At 42.5% G+C, this 18,639-nt stretch overlaps 1 protein-coding gene across 6 annotated transcripts; it reads left to right on the top strand.

The window, feature by feature from the left end:
• Nucleotides 1-1,401: 1,401 nt before the first annotated feature.
• On the top strand, nt 1,402-17,972 carry LOC309678792 (myosin heavy chain, skeletal muscle, adult-like; the record flags this gene model as incomplete). Of its 6 annotated transcripts, none has more annotated exons than XM_082491952.1 (38): nt 1,402-1,605; nt 1,694-1,837; nt 1,931-2,087; nt 2,935-2,962; nt 3,061-3,166; nt 3,266-3,358; nt 4,466-4,529; nt 4,621-4,719; nt 4,813-4,916; nt 4,996-5,134; nt 5,384-5,502; nt 5,596-5,745; nt 6,655-6,825; nt 7,794-8,088; nt 8,209-8,291; nt 8,732-8,819; nt 8,914-9,031; nt 9,206-9,329; nt 9,415-9,551; nt 9,653-9,908; nt 11,730-11,972; nt 12,059-12,235; nt 12,321-12,466; nt 12,554-12,644; nt 12,733-13,122; nt 13,207-13,333; nt 13,567-13,685; nt 13,999-14,195; nt 14,489-14,672; nt 14,759-14,924; nt 15,098-15,222; nt 15,416-15,724; nt 15,869-16,072; nt 16,463-16,588; nt 16,684-16,854; nt 16,941-17,045; nt 17,189-17,284; nt 17,731-17,972. In XM_082491952.1, 38 exons carry the CDS (start codon nt 1,402-1,404, stop codon nt 17,884-17,886), a joined length of 5,811 nt encoding a protein of 1,936 aa, XP_082348078.1. In that variant the 3' UTR covers nt 17,887-17,972. The 6 variants fall into 6 exon arrangements, with proteins under 6 accessions (XP_082348078.1, XP_082348077.1, XP_082348075.1 ...); XM_082491951.1 differs by having other exon boundaries at nt 3,061-3,172; XM_082491949.1 differs by having other exon boundaries at nt 3,061-3,172; nt 7,794-8,100.
• Between the last annotated feature and the right edge of the window lie 667 nt (nt 17,973-18,639).

The following is an 18,639-nucleotide window of genomic DNA, read 5'->3' as shown; positions in this document are numbered from 1 at the left end:
AAAGCATTTATAGCATGTTTTTAAAGCTTCGAGCTTACAAAATTGCAAGTGCTTTATTGAAGTTGCATTCAATCACAATATCCTTGCAACATTCCTGCACAAATGCTTTCATTTAAAATTTTCCTGGTGAAATATCCAATCTCCTGAGGCTTATTAACCTAACTGGAAAGAGCAACTTTTTGAGGAGGGGTTGGTGGCTCTAAACACAGAACATGAAAAGAATGCAGAATTTGCCCTGCTCAACTTGACAAGGCATAAAGTGACTTAGCCACTTTCCAAAGTTATGTAGATGTCTAGAAATGTAAAAAGAAACACAAATATTCCAGTTAGAACTTTTCAAAATTTGAATCACATTCTAGAACACATCAGTGCTAGAAATATGTCAATGACAGGAGCATGATACTTATCATCACCATGAGCAACCAAAATGATGGATGGAATGCATCTTCAGGAACTGGGCAGATGACATCAAATTAAAGGACTCATGAATATGCTACAGAGCAATGTTACCCTTAAGAAGGCTCCCCAAAGTCTTCAGCCTGGAGCGGACAAGAAGCTCATGAATTTTAGCAAAGACAGTGCGAAGTCCTCCACGTAGGAAAGAATACAACAACAAGATATGTTGGCTGTTATTTGGATAGATAACACCTTTGTAGAAAAGGGTCATGAGTCCTGGTGAACATTGATGTGCCTTTGTGGGAATGAAGGCCAATGACACATTGTCAGGCACTCATAACAGCGTAGCCAGCAGGTAAAGGGAAGTGACTCTTTCCCTGCATTCAGCTCCCACATCTGGAGCACTGTGTCCAGTTTGGTGCTGCCTGGTGGCAGTAAAGACAACTGACATTCTGGAGTGAGTCCAGTGGAGGGCTTCCAACACAGGTAAGAGCAAATGATGTATGAGTAGACGTTGAAGGGGTGGGGTTTGTCCACTCTGGAGACAAAATTAAAATCCGGGTGTCTTATTGTTATCTTCAACAAAATGTGCATAGTTACACAGTAAAAAAAAGCCAGGCTATTCTCAGATGTGCAGAGTGAAAGCATGAGGGACAATGGATATATGTTGCAGCAATGGAAATTTTTGTCAGGTATTAGGAAAAAAAAATTCACCATCAGGGTGGTCAGACATTAAACCGGGATGCAGAGGGACTGAGGAATCTCCACTCTTAGAGATAATCAAAACTTCACTGGAAAAAGTCTCTGGGTAACTTGATCAAACATTTGCCCTTCACAGGAAAGTGAACCAAAGAACTCTGAGATTCTTCCCAAATCACAAATTCTGTGACACTGTTTAAGTTTTTCAATAAACTGCACCACAACAAAAAATCTTGAGTCATTTGGGCAACGTGTCTGCTCTTCCAGAGTGTTCTCTGCTGACAAGCCCCTTCATAAAGTTCAGCCATGTCATCAGACTCTGAGATGGCCATCTTTGGGGAGGCGGCTCCTTACCTCCGAAAGTCAGAGAAGGAAAGAATCGAGGCCCAGAACAAGCCATTTGATGCCAAGACATCTGTCTTTGTGGTGCATCCTAAGGAATCCTTTGTGAAAGGGACAATCCAGAGCAAAGAATCTGGGAAGGTCACTGTCAAGACTGAAGGTGGAGAGGTAGGTAAAATGCAAGATTTACAAATAGCATTAAATTCCTGCTCTGAGATCTTAGCTGACATACATGGATCTCTCTTTCCTCTGACAGACCCTGACCGTGAAGGAAGATCAAATCTTCTCCATGAACCCTCCCAAGTATGATAAAATCGAGGACATGGCCATGATGACCCACCTCCACGAACCCGCTGTGCTGTACAACCTCAAAGAGCGTTATGCAGCCTGGATGATCTACGTAAGTACCGGCACCAGTCTTCCGTTGGGTAGCGAGGAGGAACTGCTGTGCCAGGCTAAGTGGAAGCCAACGTGCTGTCTCCCTTCCTCGCAGACCTACTCGGGTCTCTTCTGCGTCACTGTCAACCCCTACAAGTGGCTGCCGGTGTACAACCCAGAGGTGGTGTTGGCCTACCGAGGCAAGAAGCGCCAGGAGGCCCCTCCACACATCTTCTCCATCTCTGACAACGCCTATCAGTTCATGCTGACTGGTGAGTGGCTCTCAGAGTGATTCTATCTAAAAGACATTATAAAAGTAGTCACAGAGTTTCCCTGATAAATATGCTGATATTTTCTTAACACATCATTAGAGTTCTATTTCAGTCATAGCATCAATCACTGCTAATTTAAACAGGAGTTTTTCACATCAGTATTTCTAAAGAGGAAGCATAGTGCCACAGATAGTTAGTGTGTCAGGAAAAACAATAAGCCAAGTGGACTAGGTGGAACAAGGAGTATAATTACGTCTGTCATGAAATAGTGTAATTTAACAGGGTGTGAGATCCATATGTGATGTGAAAATTCTGTCTAATGATGTCAAGTTAATTCATCAAAGGGCTAGAGGAAAAATCAATGTCACAAATATTCACATTTGTTTTGACAAATCCATGGCACAAAAAAATGAAAGAGAATTATATATTGCTGTTAGTTTTGCTTCAATCTTTGCATTCTTTTTTTTCTCTGTGCTACTGGATTCAGAACTATTACCAATGCTCAAGATTCCTTTGTCATGGGTTTTTACTATTCCTTTCTCTACTGCTCTAAAAACAGTCTGTGTAGCAGAAAATTAAACAACAAAACCAGAAACAATTTATTGTATGCAGGAGAAAAAAGACTGTAAAGAGTTCAGTAGGGAAGAAACACATGTCCCTTCAAGGTTTTAATTTTTCGTGAAAAAGCATTACTTTGCAAATAATTGAATTTTTAAAAACTGTTACTAGCAAGCAAAGGAAAAGCATGCAGATATTTTTCTTGTCATTACTTACATTTACTGCATTAATTTTCAAATTTTTTGTGTTCTTCATTTACAAAGTCTATTTGTTTCTGCCTCTCTCACAGATCGCGAGAACCAGTCGATCCTGATCACGTATGTACACCCCCTGCTCGGGTCCCTGCGGGGCTGCCCAGTGCCAGGGGACCTCCTGCCTGACCACACGCTCTCTGCTTCTCTCTCTGGTTTGACAGCGGAGAATCCGGTGCAGGGAAGACTGTGAACACAAAGCGTGTCATCCAGTACTTTGCAACAATTGCAGCCAGCGGGGATAAGAAGAAGGAGGAGCAGTCAGGCAAAATGCAGGTTAATTAATAGATGCTGGCTTGAATCAAGGCTTTCCTCTGTTCCTGATGTGATTTTTGGAAAGGATAACCAGCAATAATTGTCATCCTGCAGGGAACGCTTGAGGATCAAATCATCAGCGCCAATCCACTGCTGGAGGCCTTTGGAAACGCCAAGACCGTGAGGAACGACAACTCCTCACGTTTTGTAAGTTTTTGGTCAGAGAAGCTGACGTTTACAGGGGAATAAGGATGTCAGAACAGACGTTGTCACTTCTTAAGTGTCATGGTTCGATGATTGTATTCATTGAACTAATATTTTTGTCATATTTTTCTCAACTAAAAACTAACTAGGCTATCTAATAAACAAGTGTAGTACAGCAAACAAATATTTACAAAAGGGATCTTTCAATATGTATAAATATCTATAATATTTAATATTTATAAATATATATATATACATAGTGCTTGTATCTGTCATACAGACTGTAGATACAAATTTGTGTAAATCGGTATAATGCAGAAGGAAGGAAGGGAGGGAGGAAAAGACAGATACACAGGATAGAAATTGCCTGTATCAGATCAGCAAAAATATGAATATCTGGGTTTTAAGACACAGAACCGGGCAGGTCTACTAATCTGAACGTTCAGACCTGGATACAAATTGTCTGGGAAAGGAAAGGGACAAAGATGTCTTCAATACTTCCTATCAGAAGCCAAACTAGTCTATGAAATGTCCTTTTGATCGTTTTAATGCAAAAAGCCATTTGTAAGTTTTATTAGATAAGCTGTGAACATCCTTGAGAAATCACAATACCAATCCACAGCTTCAGCAAACTTCTATGTCTGAGTGTGTTGCACTTATCCCCACAGCTCATAAAATAATGGCTGCTATCTGTTTTTCCACAAGATCCAAAAAACTCTTCTAACATTTACACCACCAAAATCCACCTTCACAGCATCCTATCTCATTAAAAAATGAGGTGACTGCATCTTGGCTTTCTCTATGTTCATCTATGATAACTCAGGCATAAATGACCTATTAAAATGATTGCTTAGTTGTTTTCTTGTTCTTGTGCATTCAGGGTCGACACTAAATAATAATAACTTGGCTCAGATCTTTACCTTAATATTGCCAGTAGAGAGAGTTTCCAGGATTATTTTTTTGCTCTGTTTTGCCTTTTTTAAAGGAAAATAGGAAAAAAAAAATCAAAAAACTTCAAAGTTTAAACCCTCTTCTCTGAGGAGAATATAAGGTTACATACTTCCAGTCCTAGTGAAATTTCAAAATGCATTTTCTCTTTTCCTTCTAAAGGGCAAATTCATTCGAATCCACTTTGGGGCCACAGGCAAACTGGCTTCTGCTGACATTGAAACATGTAAGAGACCTCCTCTCCTGATCACATTCCTTCCTTCCTTTCCACCTCAATGTACTTTTGCAGGCCTAACTCTTTCTACCTTCCTTGCCAGATCTGCTGGAGAAGTCCAGAGTCACTTTCCAGCTCAAGGCAGAAAGAAGCTACCACATATTCTATCAGATCATGTCCAACAAGAAGCCGGAGCTAATTGGTAGGAAGTCTGATGAACTGCTTGATGGAATCTGAACGTGTTTAACATTTATCTTCATTCCTACAGCCAGATATGTCCTATTCCTTTTTACAGACATGCTCCTCATTACCACCAACCCATATGACTACCAGTTTGTGAGTCAAGGTGAGATCACTGTTGCCAGCATTAATGACCAGGAGGAGCTGATGGCTACAGATGTAAGTGACACAGAGCATATGGTATGGTGACAGTTCCACTTAATGGCCCAGAGGTTTATTTGAGTGTTTCTGTTGCCAGAGTGCCATTGACATCCTGGGCTTCACTGCTGATGAGAAAACAGCCATCTACAAGCTGACCGGGGCTGTCATGCACTACGGGAACTTGAAGTTCAAGCAGAAGCAGCGTGAGGAGCAGGCAGAGCCCGATGGCACAGAAGGTACTAACAAAATCTAGAACTCCCAATAACAGAAACCATTACATAGCGGGCAGTTGGCATTCAGGTATCTTGCTCCAATTTACTTTCATAAAGACATGAATCTCAGCTTTCATAACACTCATGCTTCCAGATTTCCCTTCAAGCTATCACAAAACTGCAGCGTTTATACCTGCACCTACACCTTAGAGGACATCCAGTTTCAATGATCACTTCTCCTCTGTCACTGTCTTCCTCTCTCTTTGCATATAGTGGCTGACAAAGCTGCCTACCTGATGGGTCTGAACTCAGCAGATCTGCTCAAGGCCCTCTGCTACCCCCGAGTCAAGGTTGGGAATGAATATGTGACCAAGGGTCAAACCGTGCAGCAGGTAACAAGCAGCTGGTGACCGGGAGCCTCTGTCTTGTATCACTTACTATGTGCTCCAGATATCGTTTTCCTTCTGCTGCATTCTTTATTTTAGGTGAACAATTCAGTGGGTGCTCTGGCAAAGGCTGTCTATGAGAAGATGTTCCTGTGGATGGTTGTTCGCATCAACCAACAGCTGGATACCAAGCAACCCAGACAGTACTTCATTGGTGTCCTGGACATTGCTGGCTTCGAGATCTTTGATGCAAGTATCACAGAAACAATAGTAAAATCTTGAAAGGGCAATTAGGTCTCAAGAGAAACTGGAGAATTATGGTGGGTTTTTTGAAAACATTCCATTCACTTGAAATTTCAAATCAAGTTTTGCATTTTTTGAAAAATATTATTTTTCATTTTCTGGAAATGCTTTCCTTCCTTGTATATGTCACTGCTTTTTCTCCACCACAATACATGAGCCATAACACATCTCCATGTAACAGGTTTATGTGACATACAAGGAAGAAGCAGCTGCCTTTTACAGAATTAGCACAAATGTTATAGCTTTTCAATAATTTCAGCTTAGTACTAAAAAAATCCACTGAAAAATAGCACACAAATACTGAAGATACAATATCACGGCGTGTAGGAAGAGAAAGGACCAAAGTCCCACACAAAATTGTGCCGAGGTTTTGGCAAAAGAGAAAATTATATATCCTTTGAAGAGCTAACGGGTGACTCCAACAGGAAGAATGTATTGGCTGCTTTTAGTGCAACAGGGAAGTTCTACAGACATTTGGGCAAGGTATTCGAGTCCAAGCCAGGACTGGCAAATACTGACAATGTCTGATTATTTTTTTGTAAGGACAATGGGCAAATATAGATAATATGAGAGAAAAGAGTGATATAAATTGCACCTCGATAGGGATAAGACTGCCAAATCATTTTGGAATTTGAAACTATATATATCATTAAAGTAGCAAAGAGCAAGAAAACCCAACCCCATTAAAATTAGTTAATTTTAATTATCTAATGAAAATTAATTAATGGGGTGGGTTTAACATTAAAAAAATCCTTGTTTTAACTGGGCATCCCTGCGTGGGAATTTGAGTCCATAGGAGAAAGCAATACAGGCTTCATCATGAGAATGGGTAAATCTTCTCTTTGCACTGAGCAGTTCAACAGCCTGGAGCAGCTGTGCATCAACTTCACCAATGAGAAACTGCAACAGTTCTTCAACCACCACATGTTCGTGCTGGAGCAGGAGGAGTACAAGAAGGAAGGCATTGAATGGGAGTTCATTGACTTTGGGATGGACCTGGCTGCCTGCATTGAGCTCATTGAAAAAGTATGTTGATTGCATTTAAGATTTTGTTATTTCTTCTTTGTGACAGAATTTTAGGATTTTTCTTCAGCCTTATATATCTTGCCTTAATGCTTCACAAATCGACCTATTATTATCCATTTGTGTTCTTCTCTATTTGTAGCCAAAAAGTACCTTTTAATTTCAAATATTGTATGTATTCAGAAAGTAATTTCTAAGGACCTTTGTGATTAGGCTATGAATGAGGTATCTTTAGGTTATCTATTAACTACACTATTATGCATTTTTGAAAAAATTAACTGTATTTTTGCTTGTTTGGCAATAGAAGAATTAATGTGATCACACATAATTTGATGGCAAGGATTCTCTGTAGGTGTGCTTTCTATTCTAATAAGATGAAAAATCTTCATGCATTAGAAGATTTTAGAAATCCAGAAACAGTTTTCAGTATTATGATTATGATTTCAATATTAATACTGTGGTTTCTGAAACACTGTTTCTAATTAAAATCATACTTGTCTATCAGAAAAGGTACTGGATGGACAGGAATGAATAAAACAATCACTATGTTTTGTGTAACATCCTCTTCTATAAGAATAAAAAGACAAAGATATTTTATAAAAATAATATTTCAGGAAGTAGCTGAAAGATTTGCTTATCTTGAACAAAGGTCAGTTTTAGTAAGACACCTTCATCTACACAAATTTACTTTGGGAAAACATTAATGCAAAAAATAAAAATCTCCTTTTGATTCATCAGTTTCCAAATTATTTAGAAAACTTTGTGTGATTATTGTGATACTATCACTTCTGAAACACATTAGTTTCAGACACAAAGTCTTGTTTTGTCTAGAACTGTATCTGCAAACCTTAATCATTTGGTTCAACTTTGATCCAAAAATTTAATTAATTTCTCAGTTTTCTGCACCTTACTGCAGTCTCCTGAAGGCAGATCTTTATTTTATCGCTGTTATTTTTTGCTGCTTCTCCCAGCCCATGGGCATCTTCTCCATCCTGGAAGAGGAGTGCATGTTCCCCAAGGCAACTGACACCTCTTTCAAGAACAAGCTCTACGACCAGCATCTGGGAAAGTCCAACAACTTCCAGAAGCCTAAACCTGGCAAAGGCAAGGCTGAGGCCCACTTCTCCCTGGTGCACTATGCTGGCACGGTGGACTACAACATCACTGGCTGGCTGGAGAAGAACAAGGACCCCCTGAATGAAACTGTCATTGGGTTGTACCAGAAATCATCAGTGAAGACACTGGCCTTACTCTTCGCCTCTGCTGGTGGAGAGGCAGGTCAGTTCTCTGAAATGTCAACTCTTTAGTGCATAGCAGTTCTGCAAAATTGTGGAATCATGAATGGGCCCAAATGTCATAAATGTTTCATTATCTTCACTTTATCAGAGACCAGTGGTGGTGGCGGTGGCGGCAAGAAGGGTGCCAAGAAGAAGGGTTCTTCTTTCCAGACTGTCTCAGCTCTTTTCCGGGTAAGTAAAGACTTTATCTTTTCCTCTATGCAAATTGGAATTAAATTTTATTATTTTCAATTGACTCAGCAACAGTAAAAAACTAAATAAACACCTTCCTTTCAGATACTCATTTAAAAAAATAAATTTATGGAATGAAAAATGACACTGTAAAGTCCTAAACTTACACTTAAAATAAATATTAATGTTCTCATAAAACTATGAAGTACCCAGCCTTTATCTCTCATTGGGTTGATGGCAATTTTTTTTTTCATATTCTAAAAGGTGATGTTCAATGTTTAGAATCAGAGGGGTCTGACATATTGATTGAGATATTATCAGTTGATAAGTTTCAGCTCAGTACATGTCCATTGATAGGCCTTTTATGCTAAGTTCAAAGAACCTAAGAGTTAGTTTTTCCTTGTTTCATATAAACACCCACTAAAATCATGATCCCACAGGAGAACTTAAACAAGCTGATGACCAATCTAAGGAGCACTCACCCCCATTTTGTCCGTTGCATCATCCCAAATGAAACAAAAACACCTGGTAAGACACTCAAGCAGAAAGAGAAGTTCCTCTCATACAGCCATTCCCCTCTGCACTGGAAACTGTGGGATTCATTTATGCTCTGAATTGCTAGGTGCCATGGAGCATGAACTGGTACTTCACCAGCTGCGGTGCAACGGCGTGCTGGAAGGCATCAGAATTTGCAGGAAGGGTTTCCCCAGCAGAGTCCTCTATGCTGACTTCAAACAGAGGTAAGAGCACTGCACTTCTCAGCACCATTAAAAGCAATGTTGGTTCATTCATATAGGTTCATTCAGGCTGGACTTTTGTTGTAAAAATTGCTATAGGTGAGCTGGTGGGGTTCAGTAGCTAGTGTGTGTTGGCTGGGAAAAAACAGCCTTATCTTCCTCTTTCTCTCCTCACAGATACAAGGTGCTTAATGCCAGTGCCATCCCAGAGGGACAGTTCATTGATAGCAAGAAGGCTTCTGAGAAGCTTCTTGGCTCAATCGATGTGGACCACACCCAGTACAAATTTGGCCACACCAAGGTACAAACCCTCACTGCTGCACTCACGCTGTGCCTGTGCTTTGCTCTACCTGACAGTGATGTGCTGCAACATTCCCTTCCTCAAGGTCTTCTTCAAAGCTGGGCTGCTGGGACTCCTGGAAGAGATGAGGGATGAGAAGCTGGCACAGCTCATCACCCGCACACAGGCCAGGTGCAGGGGCTTCCTGATGAGAGTGGAGTACCAGAGAATGGTGGAGAGGAGGTAGACATTCCTCATCTTCAGTTAAAGTCACTGTACTTGGGGGAAACTCTTTGCACTCTTCGTACAGAAAATATTCAATGTACATTTTAATTATGCTTCAGGGAGTCCATCTTCTGCATCCAGTACAATGTTCGTGCATTCATGAATGTGAAGCACTGGCCCTGGATGAAGCTGTTCTTCAAGATCAAGCCCTTGCTGAAGAGTGCAGAATCTGAGAAGGAGATGGCCAACATGAAGGAAGAGTTTGAGAAAACCAAGGAAGAGCTTGCAAAGTCTGAGGCCAAGAGGAAGGAGCTGGAGGAGAAAATGGTTTCTTTGCTGCAGGAGAAAAACGATCTGCAGCTGCAAGTGCAGGCTGTGAGTATTACCATTTATTTCCCACTCAGAAAAGGAGTCTATACATTCAGACTGCTCTTTTGCAAGCAGAAGGTCAAACTACAGAGCACCAAAAGTCAGATAGTTGGTGAATTACCCATCATATGTAGTGAAGTTGAGGAAGCAAGTGTCTAGCAGTGATGTAGTGAACACTGACAGCCAATGCAAAGAAGCAGTGAGCTCCAAATGGGAAGTCAGTGCTCTTGCTTTCTGAGGAAGAAGCCGTAGCTAGCCAAGATGAATTGCTCAGGACAGGGCAGTACATGAACCTCCAGTTCCCTTTGAGCAGGTAAGTCCTGTGGGCAGTAGCTCCACTTCACCAGCATTAATTAACTTTGGATAGTAAATGCAACTTAGAATTCAAATTGATGTCTGTGAATTCAGCCATTTAATAACTAACGGTTAATTGTTCATTCAGGAATTGGGCAATATGGCTTGAAGTTTCTCCTCAGTCTAAAAAGAAATTAATCCACAGCTTCTGCTTCTGAACAAAAGTCTCATCTCCCAGGGTTGGTGTATGGTATTTTGCTATGATCAAGCGTGCTTAATATTCCCTGAGAAGTTGAAAAGGAACAGGTAGATATACTCTGATACAGGCAGATGTTGAACCTCCCTGGTGAAATGGCTGTCTGCGTCCTGCCCATCCTTCTTTAACCCATAACCCTTAAATGCAAAATGTACATACCAAATTTGGAGAGCATATGTATGTATAATAATATTTAACCATCATCTCTGGGTAGGGATTTCATATTTCTGTATTATTTAGACACAGTTTACTACAATGCAGAATGACAAAGGCGATAAGTAATAAAGCAAAATCTTTGATTTCCGAGTACTGTAGTGATTTCTATCTGCAACCTGGATTTTCACAATGTGATAGATTTACTATTAATAATATTCCATGAAACTTGTACACACATCAAATTTAGAAAAATTAATTATTATTTTAAAGTATATTCCAACAGTATTTGATATTCAAAGCCCTTACAAAGCAATTCTAAATTACTCCTTAAACTGTTGAAAGCAGTGAAATTAACAAATATTCTATTCCAGTTTCCCTAGTTACACAGCGATCTGAGTATTCAGTTAGTAAATGGGAAACCTAGTTTTTTTTTCTCAGTCTACAAGAGAAAAATAGACACATATTTTGATCTTCTTATAAAGGTATCTGTCAGTCACACTCATTTAGGACAAAGATATTAAAATGAAATACCAAAGACCAAAGGAATACAAAGCCATCTGAAATCAGCATAAAAAATCCAAACAAACAGGCTGGAAATATGATATATGTGCACTTTTTTAAAAAAGCAATACCTCTATAGTATGTGCAGTAATTTTAATGAATATAGAAGTGTGATATACATTTTTATCTAGCAGTTTTTCTCTTCAGAATAATAAATCCTTTACACGCCCAAATAATACTTGGTTCAGCACTAATTACAAAAGGAAAGTCACTGATTACTGTATATGAAGTAAAAAACCTGCAAGTCCATTCCTTTGAAAAATTAGTAACAGAGATGCTTAGGTTTCTGTGATGCCTCGAAGTGCATGAGGTATTCTCACAACTGCAGTTCCTGAGAGATATTTATGAAAGAGCAAAAAAAAAAAAAAATTGAAGTAGTTGTAAACAAAAAACTTGCATAACTATTTCCCAGACAGAAAAATTGACAACATCGTTTAGCTGTTTGAGTGGAAGGGCTACTTCAGACATGGCTTTTACATATGTCAAGTTAGTAAGATAAAACATGAAAACAAAAAAATTCCAAGTATTATAAAGAAACAAAATCTGTGTCTCCCCACCAGGAAGCAGACAGCTTGGCTGATGCTGAGGAAAGGTGTGACCAGCTCATCAAAACCAAAATCCAGCTGGAAGCCAAAATTAAGGAGGTGACTGAAAGGGCTGAGGATGAGGAGGAAATTAATGCTGAGCTGACAGCCAAGAAGAGGAAACTGGAGGATGAATGTTCAGAGCTGAAGAAAGATATTGATGACCTTGAGCTAACACTGGCCAAAGTGGAGAAGGAAAAACATGCCACTGAAAACAAGGTATACAACAGATCTTGTGACACACATGCAAGGAAAATCGTTCACATTCCAATTCTTGTAACAGTGTTGTTTGCTTCTTCTCAAAGGTGAAAAACCTCACAGAGGAGATGGCAGCCCTGGATGAGACCATCGCCAAGCTGACTAAAGAGAAGAAAGCCCTCCAAGAGGCCCATCAGCAGACACTGGATGACCTGCAGGCAGAAGAGGACAAAGTCAATACCCTGACCAAAGCTAAGACCAAGCTGGAGCAGCAAGTGGATGATGTAAGCCCACAGGCATAGAGCAAGAAGAGGACAGGTATGGAGTTAGACCTGACTGGTGGAGCACTGATGGTCTTGTTGTGTTTAGCTGGAAGGGTCCCTGGAGCAGGAGAAGAAACTGCGCATGGACCTGGAGAGAGCTAAGAGGAAACTCGAAGGAGACCTGAAGCTGGCCCATGACAGCATAATGGATTTGGAAAATGACAAGCAGCAGCTGGATGAGAAACTGAAGAAGTAAGTGTGGCTGTGGGGCACCTGAGTGCTGGGCTGGTGCACTTGTCTTTTCTCTGTGAGCTCTACCACGGTTTGCTTTGCCCAAAGGAAAGACTTTGAAATCAGCCAGATCCAGAGCAAAATCGAGGATGAGCAAGCCCTGGGCATGCAATTACAGAAGAAGATCAAGGAGCTGCAGGCAAGTCTCTGTCCCTTCCCCTCTCTCACCCAGTCCCAGGTCAGGAAGGAGGAGGACATGGGTGTGAAGGGTCCCTAATGTTCCCCAGGCGCGTATTGAGGAACTGGAAGAGGAAATTGAGGCAGAGCGAACCTCTCGGGCCAAAGCCGAGAAGCATCGGGCTGACCTCTCGAGGGAGCTGGAGGAGATCAGCGAGCGCCTGGAAGAAGCAGGAGGGGCTACTGCAGCTCAGATCGATATGAACAAGAAGCGTGAGGCAGAATTTCAGAAGATGCGTCGTGACCTCGAAGAGGCCACGCTGCAGCATGAAGCCACGGCTGCCGCCCTGCGGAAGAAGCACGCGGACAGCACGGCTGAGCTTGGGGAGCAGATCGACAACCTGCAACGAGTGAAGCAGAAGCTGGAGAAGGAGAAGAGTGAGCTGAAGATGGAGATTGACGACTTGGCCAGTAACATGGAGTCTGTCTCCAAAGCCAAGGTACACAAATACCCTATAGGTATTGTTAGGTACTATTAAAAGTGTGAATGGTTAATCCCTCCCTTTCCATGGGCTGACACACAGACAAGTCTGGAGAAGATGTGTCGCACACTGGAAGATCAGCTAAGTGAGGTTAAGACAAAGGAAGAAGAGCACCAGCGCATGATCAATGACCTCAATGCTCAAAGAGCGCGTCTGCAGACAGAATCAGGTAATGCATTCACATCTCTGATTTGTAAATAAATAATGTCAGAGAGTTACTGCAGAAATTACCCCTCTGGACACACAGTCTCTCCAACATGCTTAGTCTTCCCTGTAATGAGAAATGCATGAAATGGGATCATATGGTTCTGCAAGGTCTGCTAACTTCTTTTAGAGCCCCAAATGTTCACAATGCTGTCATCAATGGCAATAAAAATCTTGTGTATCTGCAAACTTTTCCAGGTGAATATTCACGGCAGGTGGAGGAGAAAGATGCTCTGATTTCTCAGCTGTCAAGAGGCAAGCAGGCATTCACCCAACAGATTGAGGAACTCAAGAGGCACTTAGAGGAAGAGATAAAAGTGAGAACACTTTCCTTATTCTTTCTTGTCCATTAGATTTCTCCTCTCTAAGAGGTGCTTCGGACACGTAACTTCTGAATTATCACGATGACATAGGAAAAAAAAAAACCACTTCAGGAATACACTTCAACTCTTCTCATGCTTGCTATTCCAGAGTTTATCTATTATTTGTTTTATCAATCCCAGCTTCTTTCCCCATTCAACGTATTGTTGTCATTTTGCATAGAAGAATACTCCAGTGTCCAATAATATTTCAGTAAGGAGATTTCACAGGGTATTTCCCTTCATTTTATCATTACTCTTGTTACTGCAGGCCAAGAGTGCTCTGGCCCACGCCTTGCAGTCTGCTCGCCACGACTGTGACTTGCTCCGGGAACAGTATGAGGAGGAGCAGGAAGCCAAGGGGGAGCTGCAGCGTGCCCTGTCCAAGGCCAACAGCGAAGTGGCCCAGTGGAGAACCAAATACGAGACAGACGCTATTCAGCGCACAGAGGAGCTGGAGGAGGCCAAGTACGTGGTGACATGATGTGAAGAACCCAGGGGGGACTGAAAATTGACAGGCAATATGGGAAGATATTCTGAGGAACGTCATGCATGTGTGTTTTGGACAAGAGTAACAAAAAGTGGGAATCTTTATCCTATAGAAGATTTAGTGGTTTAGTAAAGGCAAAGGCTAAGAACAGCATCAATGAAGACCTTCAATGTGTGACTGCAGACGGCAAAATGATTAGGTACGCTCTTGTAGAAATCAAATCATACTGGTTCCTCTGTGCTAACTGTGAGCTATGCTTACCACCTCCCAGGAAGAAGTTGGCACAGCGCCTGCAGGATGCAGAGGAACACGTGGAAGCTGTGAATGCCAAATGTGCCTCCCTGGAAAAGACCAAGCAGAGGCTGCAGAATGAAGTGGAGGACCTGATGATTGACGTGGAGCGATCAAATGCTGCCTGCGCAGCTCTGGATAAGAAGCAGAAGAACTTTGACAAGGTCTTTTGGGCTCCAGGCCAGGGGCTCCAGGGCAGAGCGTCCCCTCCTGGTTGCCACATCCATACTCACGCCCCATTTCTCTTCAGATCCTGGCAGAGTGGAAGCAGAAGTATGAGGAAACGCAGGCTGAGCTGGAGGCCTCCCAGAAGGAGTCTCGCTCTCTCAGCACGGAGCTGTTTAAGATGAAGAATGCCTATGAGGAGTCCTTGGACCACCTGGAAACGCTCAAGCGTGAGAACAAGAACTTGCAGCGTAAGTCCCTGGCCCTCTGCTCCTGGCAGGGCTTTCTCCCCACCCACCACTACCATCGAAATCTGTGGGTCTGTGCCTGCAGGTCAGCAAAGATACCTGTCACCTTGGTGCACCAGGGCCTTTCCCCATTCAGCTCTCTGCCTGACCATTGCACTTTTCACCCTTCCTTGCAGAGGAGATTTCTGACCTCACGGAGCAGATTGCCGAGGGAGGAAAGGCGATTCATGAGCTGGAGAAAGTCAAGAAGCAGATTGAGCAGGAGAAATCTGAAATCCAGGCTGCTCTGGAGGAAGCTGAGGTACATGCCCATAATCACTGGTGTGTGCAATAAAATTATGAGCAATGGGGAAATATGGCGAAAAACTGCTTGGTCCCACCCTGCTCTGGCTGGGGAGTGCAGCCAGATGAGATTCCCCGAAATATTCTGTAATAGCATAGAAAGCAAGCAGCAACATTACTTCTGTTATAAATGTTTGTGTCCCATTGTCCAGGCCTCCCTAGAACACGAAGAGGGGAAGATCCTGCGCCTCCAGCTTGAGCTCAATCAGGTGAAGTCTGAGATTGACAGGAAGATAGCAGAGAAAGACGAGGAAATCGACCAGATGAAGAGAAACCACCTCAGAATTGTGGAGTCCATGCAGAGCACCCTGGATGCTGAGATCAGGAGCAGGAATGAAGCCCTGCGGCTGAAGAAGAAGATGGAGGGAGACCTGAATGAAATGGAGATCCAGCTGAGCCATGCCAACCGTGTGGCTGCAGAGGCACAAAAGAACCTGAGAAACACACAGGGAGTACTAAAGGTACAGTACACTGAAAAAGGTGCTGACTGGAAAATTTTAAAAATTTTCTTTTCTACAAATCTAGCAGTTTTATATTGATGTAACAATAGGAAATCAGAAAATAGGAAAAATACACCTCGAAATCTGTCTCTTCTATCTTACCAGGATACCCAGATACACTTGGATGATGCTCTCAGGACACAGGAGGACCTGAAGGAGCAGGTGGCCATGGTGGAACGCAGAGCAAACCTGCTGCAGGCTGAAATTGAGGAGCTACGGGCAGCCCTGGAGCAGACGGAGCGCTCGAGGAAAGTGGCTGAGCAGGAACTGATGGATGCAAGTGAGAGAGTTCAACTCCTCCACACCCAGGTTAGATTCATGAGATTTAAAATCTCAAGAGATGTTTCTTTTTCCCTTTCCAGATTTTTTATCTGTCTAAATTCTCAAATAAATAATCTCTTGTAATAAAACCCTTCACTTGAACCAGAATTATTGCCCTTGTAGAAAGAATTGGATTCTAGCTAAATGTGTAGGATTCCACTAACAGGAGTCAGAAGTGATGCTTAAAATTTTAAGCTCTCCCCTCTCTGTATGTGTGTATGTGTCTCCCCTCTCTGTATGACCTGACAAGACTCATCATTTGAAGGAGGTTGCTATTATTAGTTATATAGATGATCATTTCAAATGTGAACAGTACCTTTCCAAAGTATGTGTTCTGTTTTGGAAGTAAAGGGACAATATTTTTTTGTTGTTCAACAGAACACCAGCTTGATCAACACCAAGAAGAAGCTGGAAACAGACATTGCCCAAATTCAGGGTGAAATGGAGGATACAATCCAGGAAGCCCGCAATGCTGAAGAGAAGGCCAAGAAGGCCATCACAGATGTGAGTCGGGGGCTGCTTTTATTGCTGATTGTGGATGTATTCTCCCAAAATGTGTCTCCAGCCCTAAAATATCTTTGAGTCTTTGCTCTCATCAGGCAGCCATGATGGCAGAAGAGCTGAAGAAGGAGCAGGACACCAGTGCCCACCTGGAGAGGATGAAGAAGAACCTGGACCAGACAGTGAAGGACTTGCAGCACCGTCTGGATGAGGCTGAGCAGTTGGCCCTGAAGGGAGGCAAGAAGCAAATCCAGAAGCTGGAGGCCAGAGTGCGTAGGGCTGGTATTTGTGTGTGAGTGAGCATGTCCCTTGGAGAGATACCAGGGAAGCTCCAAAGATGGGCTTCTCGTTGCAGGTGCGGGAGCTGGAAGGGGAGGTTGATGCTGAGCAGAAGCGCAGCGCTGAAGCGGTGAAGGGTGTGCGCAAGTACGAGCGGAGGGTGAAGGAGCTGACCTACCAGGTAAGGCAGGAGGCCTCCCTGGGCTGACAGGGATTTCTCACAGCAAGTCAGATCTTGTGCACACCACCCCCAAGGGGAGCCATTGACCTCACTTGCTGGGAAACCAATAATTCATTCTCTTTCCTGTTTGCCAACCACTCTAGTCTGAGGAAGACCGGAAGAATATTCTGAGGCTCCAGGATCTGGTGGACAAGCTGCAAATGAAGGTGAAATCCTACAAGAGACAAGCTGAGGAGGCTGTAAGTATTGCTTGGAGAATGGGCAAGTATTGCTTTCTGTGAGTGTCACACAGGTGCTGAGGAGTCGATTATCAGAAATTTGGAAAATGGCAGTGATCAACAGTCGAGGCTTTTAGGGGTTTTGTCATCCAGATACACTCCCGATGATATGATGATATGATACCTGAGCACCAAACAAGTGGGAGAATAAGTACACAGGTGACAAATCCAAGTGACAAAATACCTCCTCAAGAATGACACGGTAGTGGGGACACTTGCCATAGTGGGGTCCTGAATAAGGGTGGATGAGGAGGTCTGTGTCAGGTTTATATGTAATCAGTGGTGGGTGGGAGATGGGAGTCTGTGTGTTCTCCCAGGGAAGAGGCGCAGCCCCACAAGGCTGAGTCGCAGGAGGAGTGAACCCCCTGCCCTGGGCTCCTCACCACCGACTCCCTGTCCCCGCACAGGAGGAGCTGTCCAATGTCAACCTCTCCAAGTTCCGCAAGATCCAGCACGAGCTGGAGGAAGCCGAGGAGCGGGCTGACATTGCAGAGTCGCAGGTCAACAAGCTGCGAGTGAAGAGCCGGGAGTTTCATAGCAAGAAGATAGGAGAGGAAGAGTGAGGATGTCATGAGGCAACAAAGTGACCTGAGGGATGCACAAAATGTGAACCTTCTGTTGCTTTCTTCTGTAATTAGTCTTTGTAACCATGTCAATGTCTAGAGAATAAAGACCATAGATTCCTTTGCATACACAGCAGAAGCAATGCTTTTGGTTTTTCCAATTCTATTCTGCGGTTACTTAAGTTTTGTTTGTTGTCAAAAAAGTTTCAGGAGTAAGCTCCAGAAATTAATTTATTTTCTGGAGTAAGATCTAGAAACTCTACTACACCAACAACTGTAACAGTTAGAGCCATCAGAACAAAGAAAATATTTTGCACTGCACTACAGTGTTTCCCAGAATGGAACTGCAATTTAAAGTTAGAATTATTTTCTATAAGAAGAGAAATTTTAAAGCTATATTTTAGAAGGTTTACAAGATTACATATCAAGAGGAACAGTTTTGATTATTGAAAACTAGAAGTGAGAACAAGTCTGGGAAGATGATAGCGTGAAAGAAATCTCCAAGTCTGACACTCTGAGAATACAGGGAAGCAATAAACATCGTAGGTCCACAATGCCAACTTGTGCTTCCTGTCTGCCTTTTGCAGCAATAGATGACTTTTGTTGTATTAATGAGCTGAACACTGGGTTGAAAGTAGTAGCCAACAGTCACTAACTTTTTTTTTTTCATCCCACATCCGATAACAATGCCATGAAATAAAATCAGAATACAATGTATGCGTACAACAAAAATGAGGAGGCTTCAAGGCAGAA

The sequence above is a fragment of the Vanellus vanellus genome, assembly GCF_965231255.1.
Source record: "Vanellus vanellus genome assembly, chromosome: 17".
NCBI classification, from domain to species: Eukaryota; Metazoa; Chordata; class Aves; order Charadriiformes; family Charadriidae; genus Vanellus; species Vanellus vanellus.
This window is presented reverse-complemented; position numbering and strand designations above follow the sequence as displayed.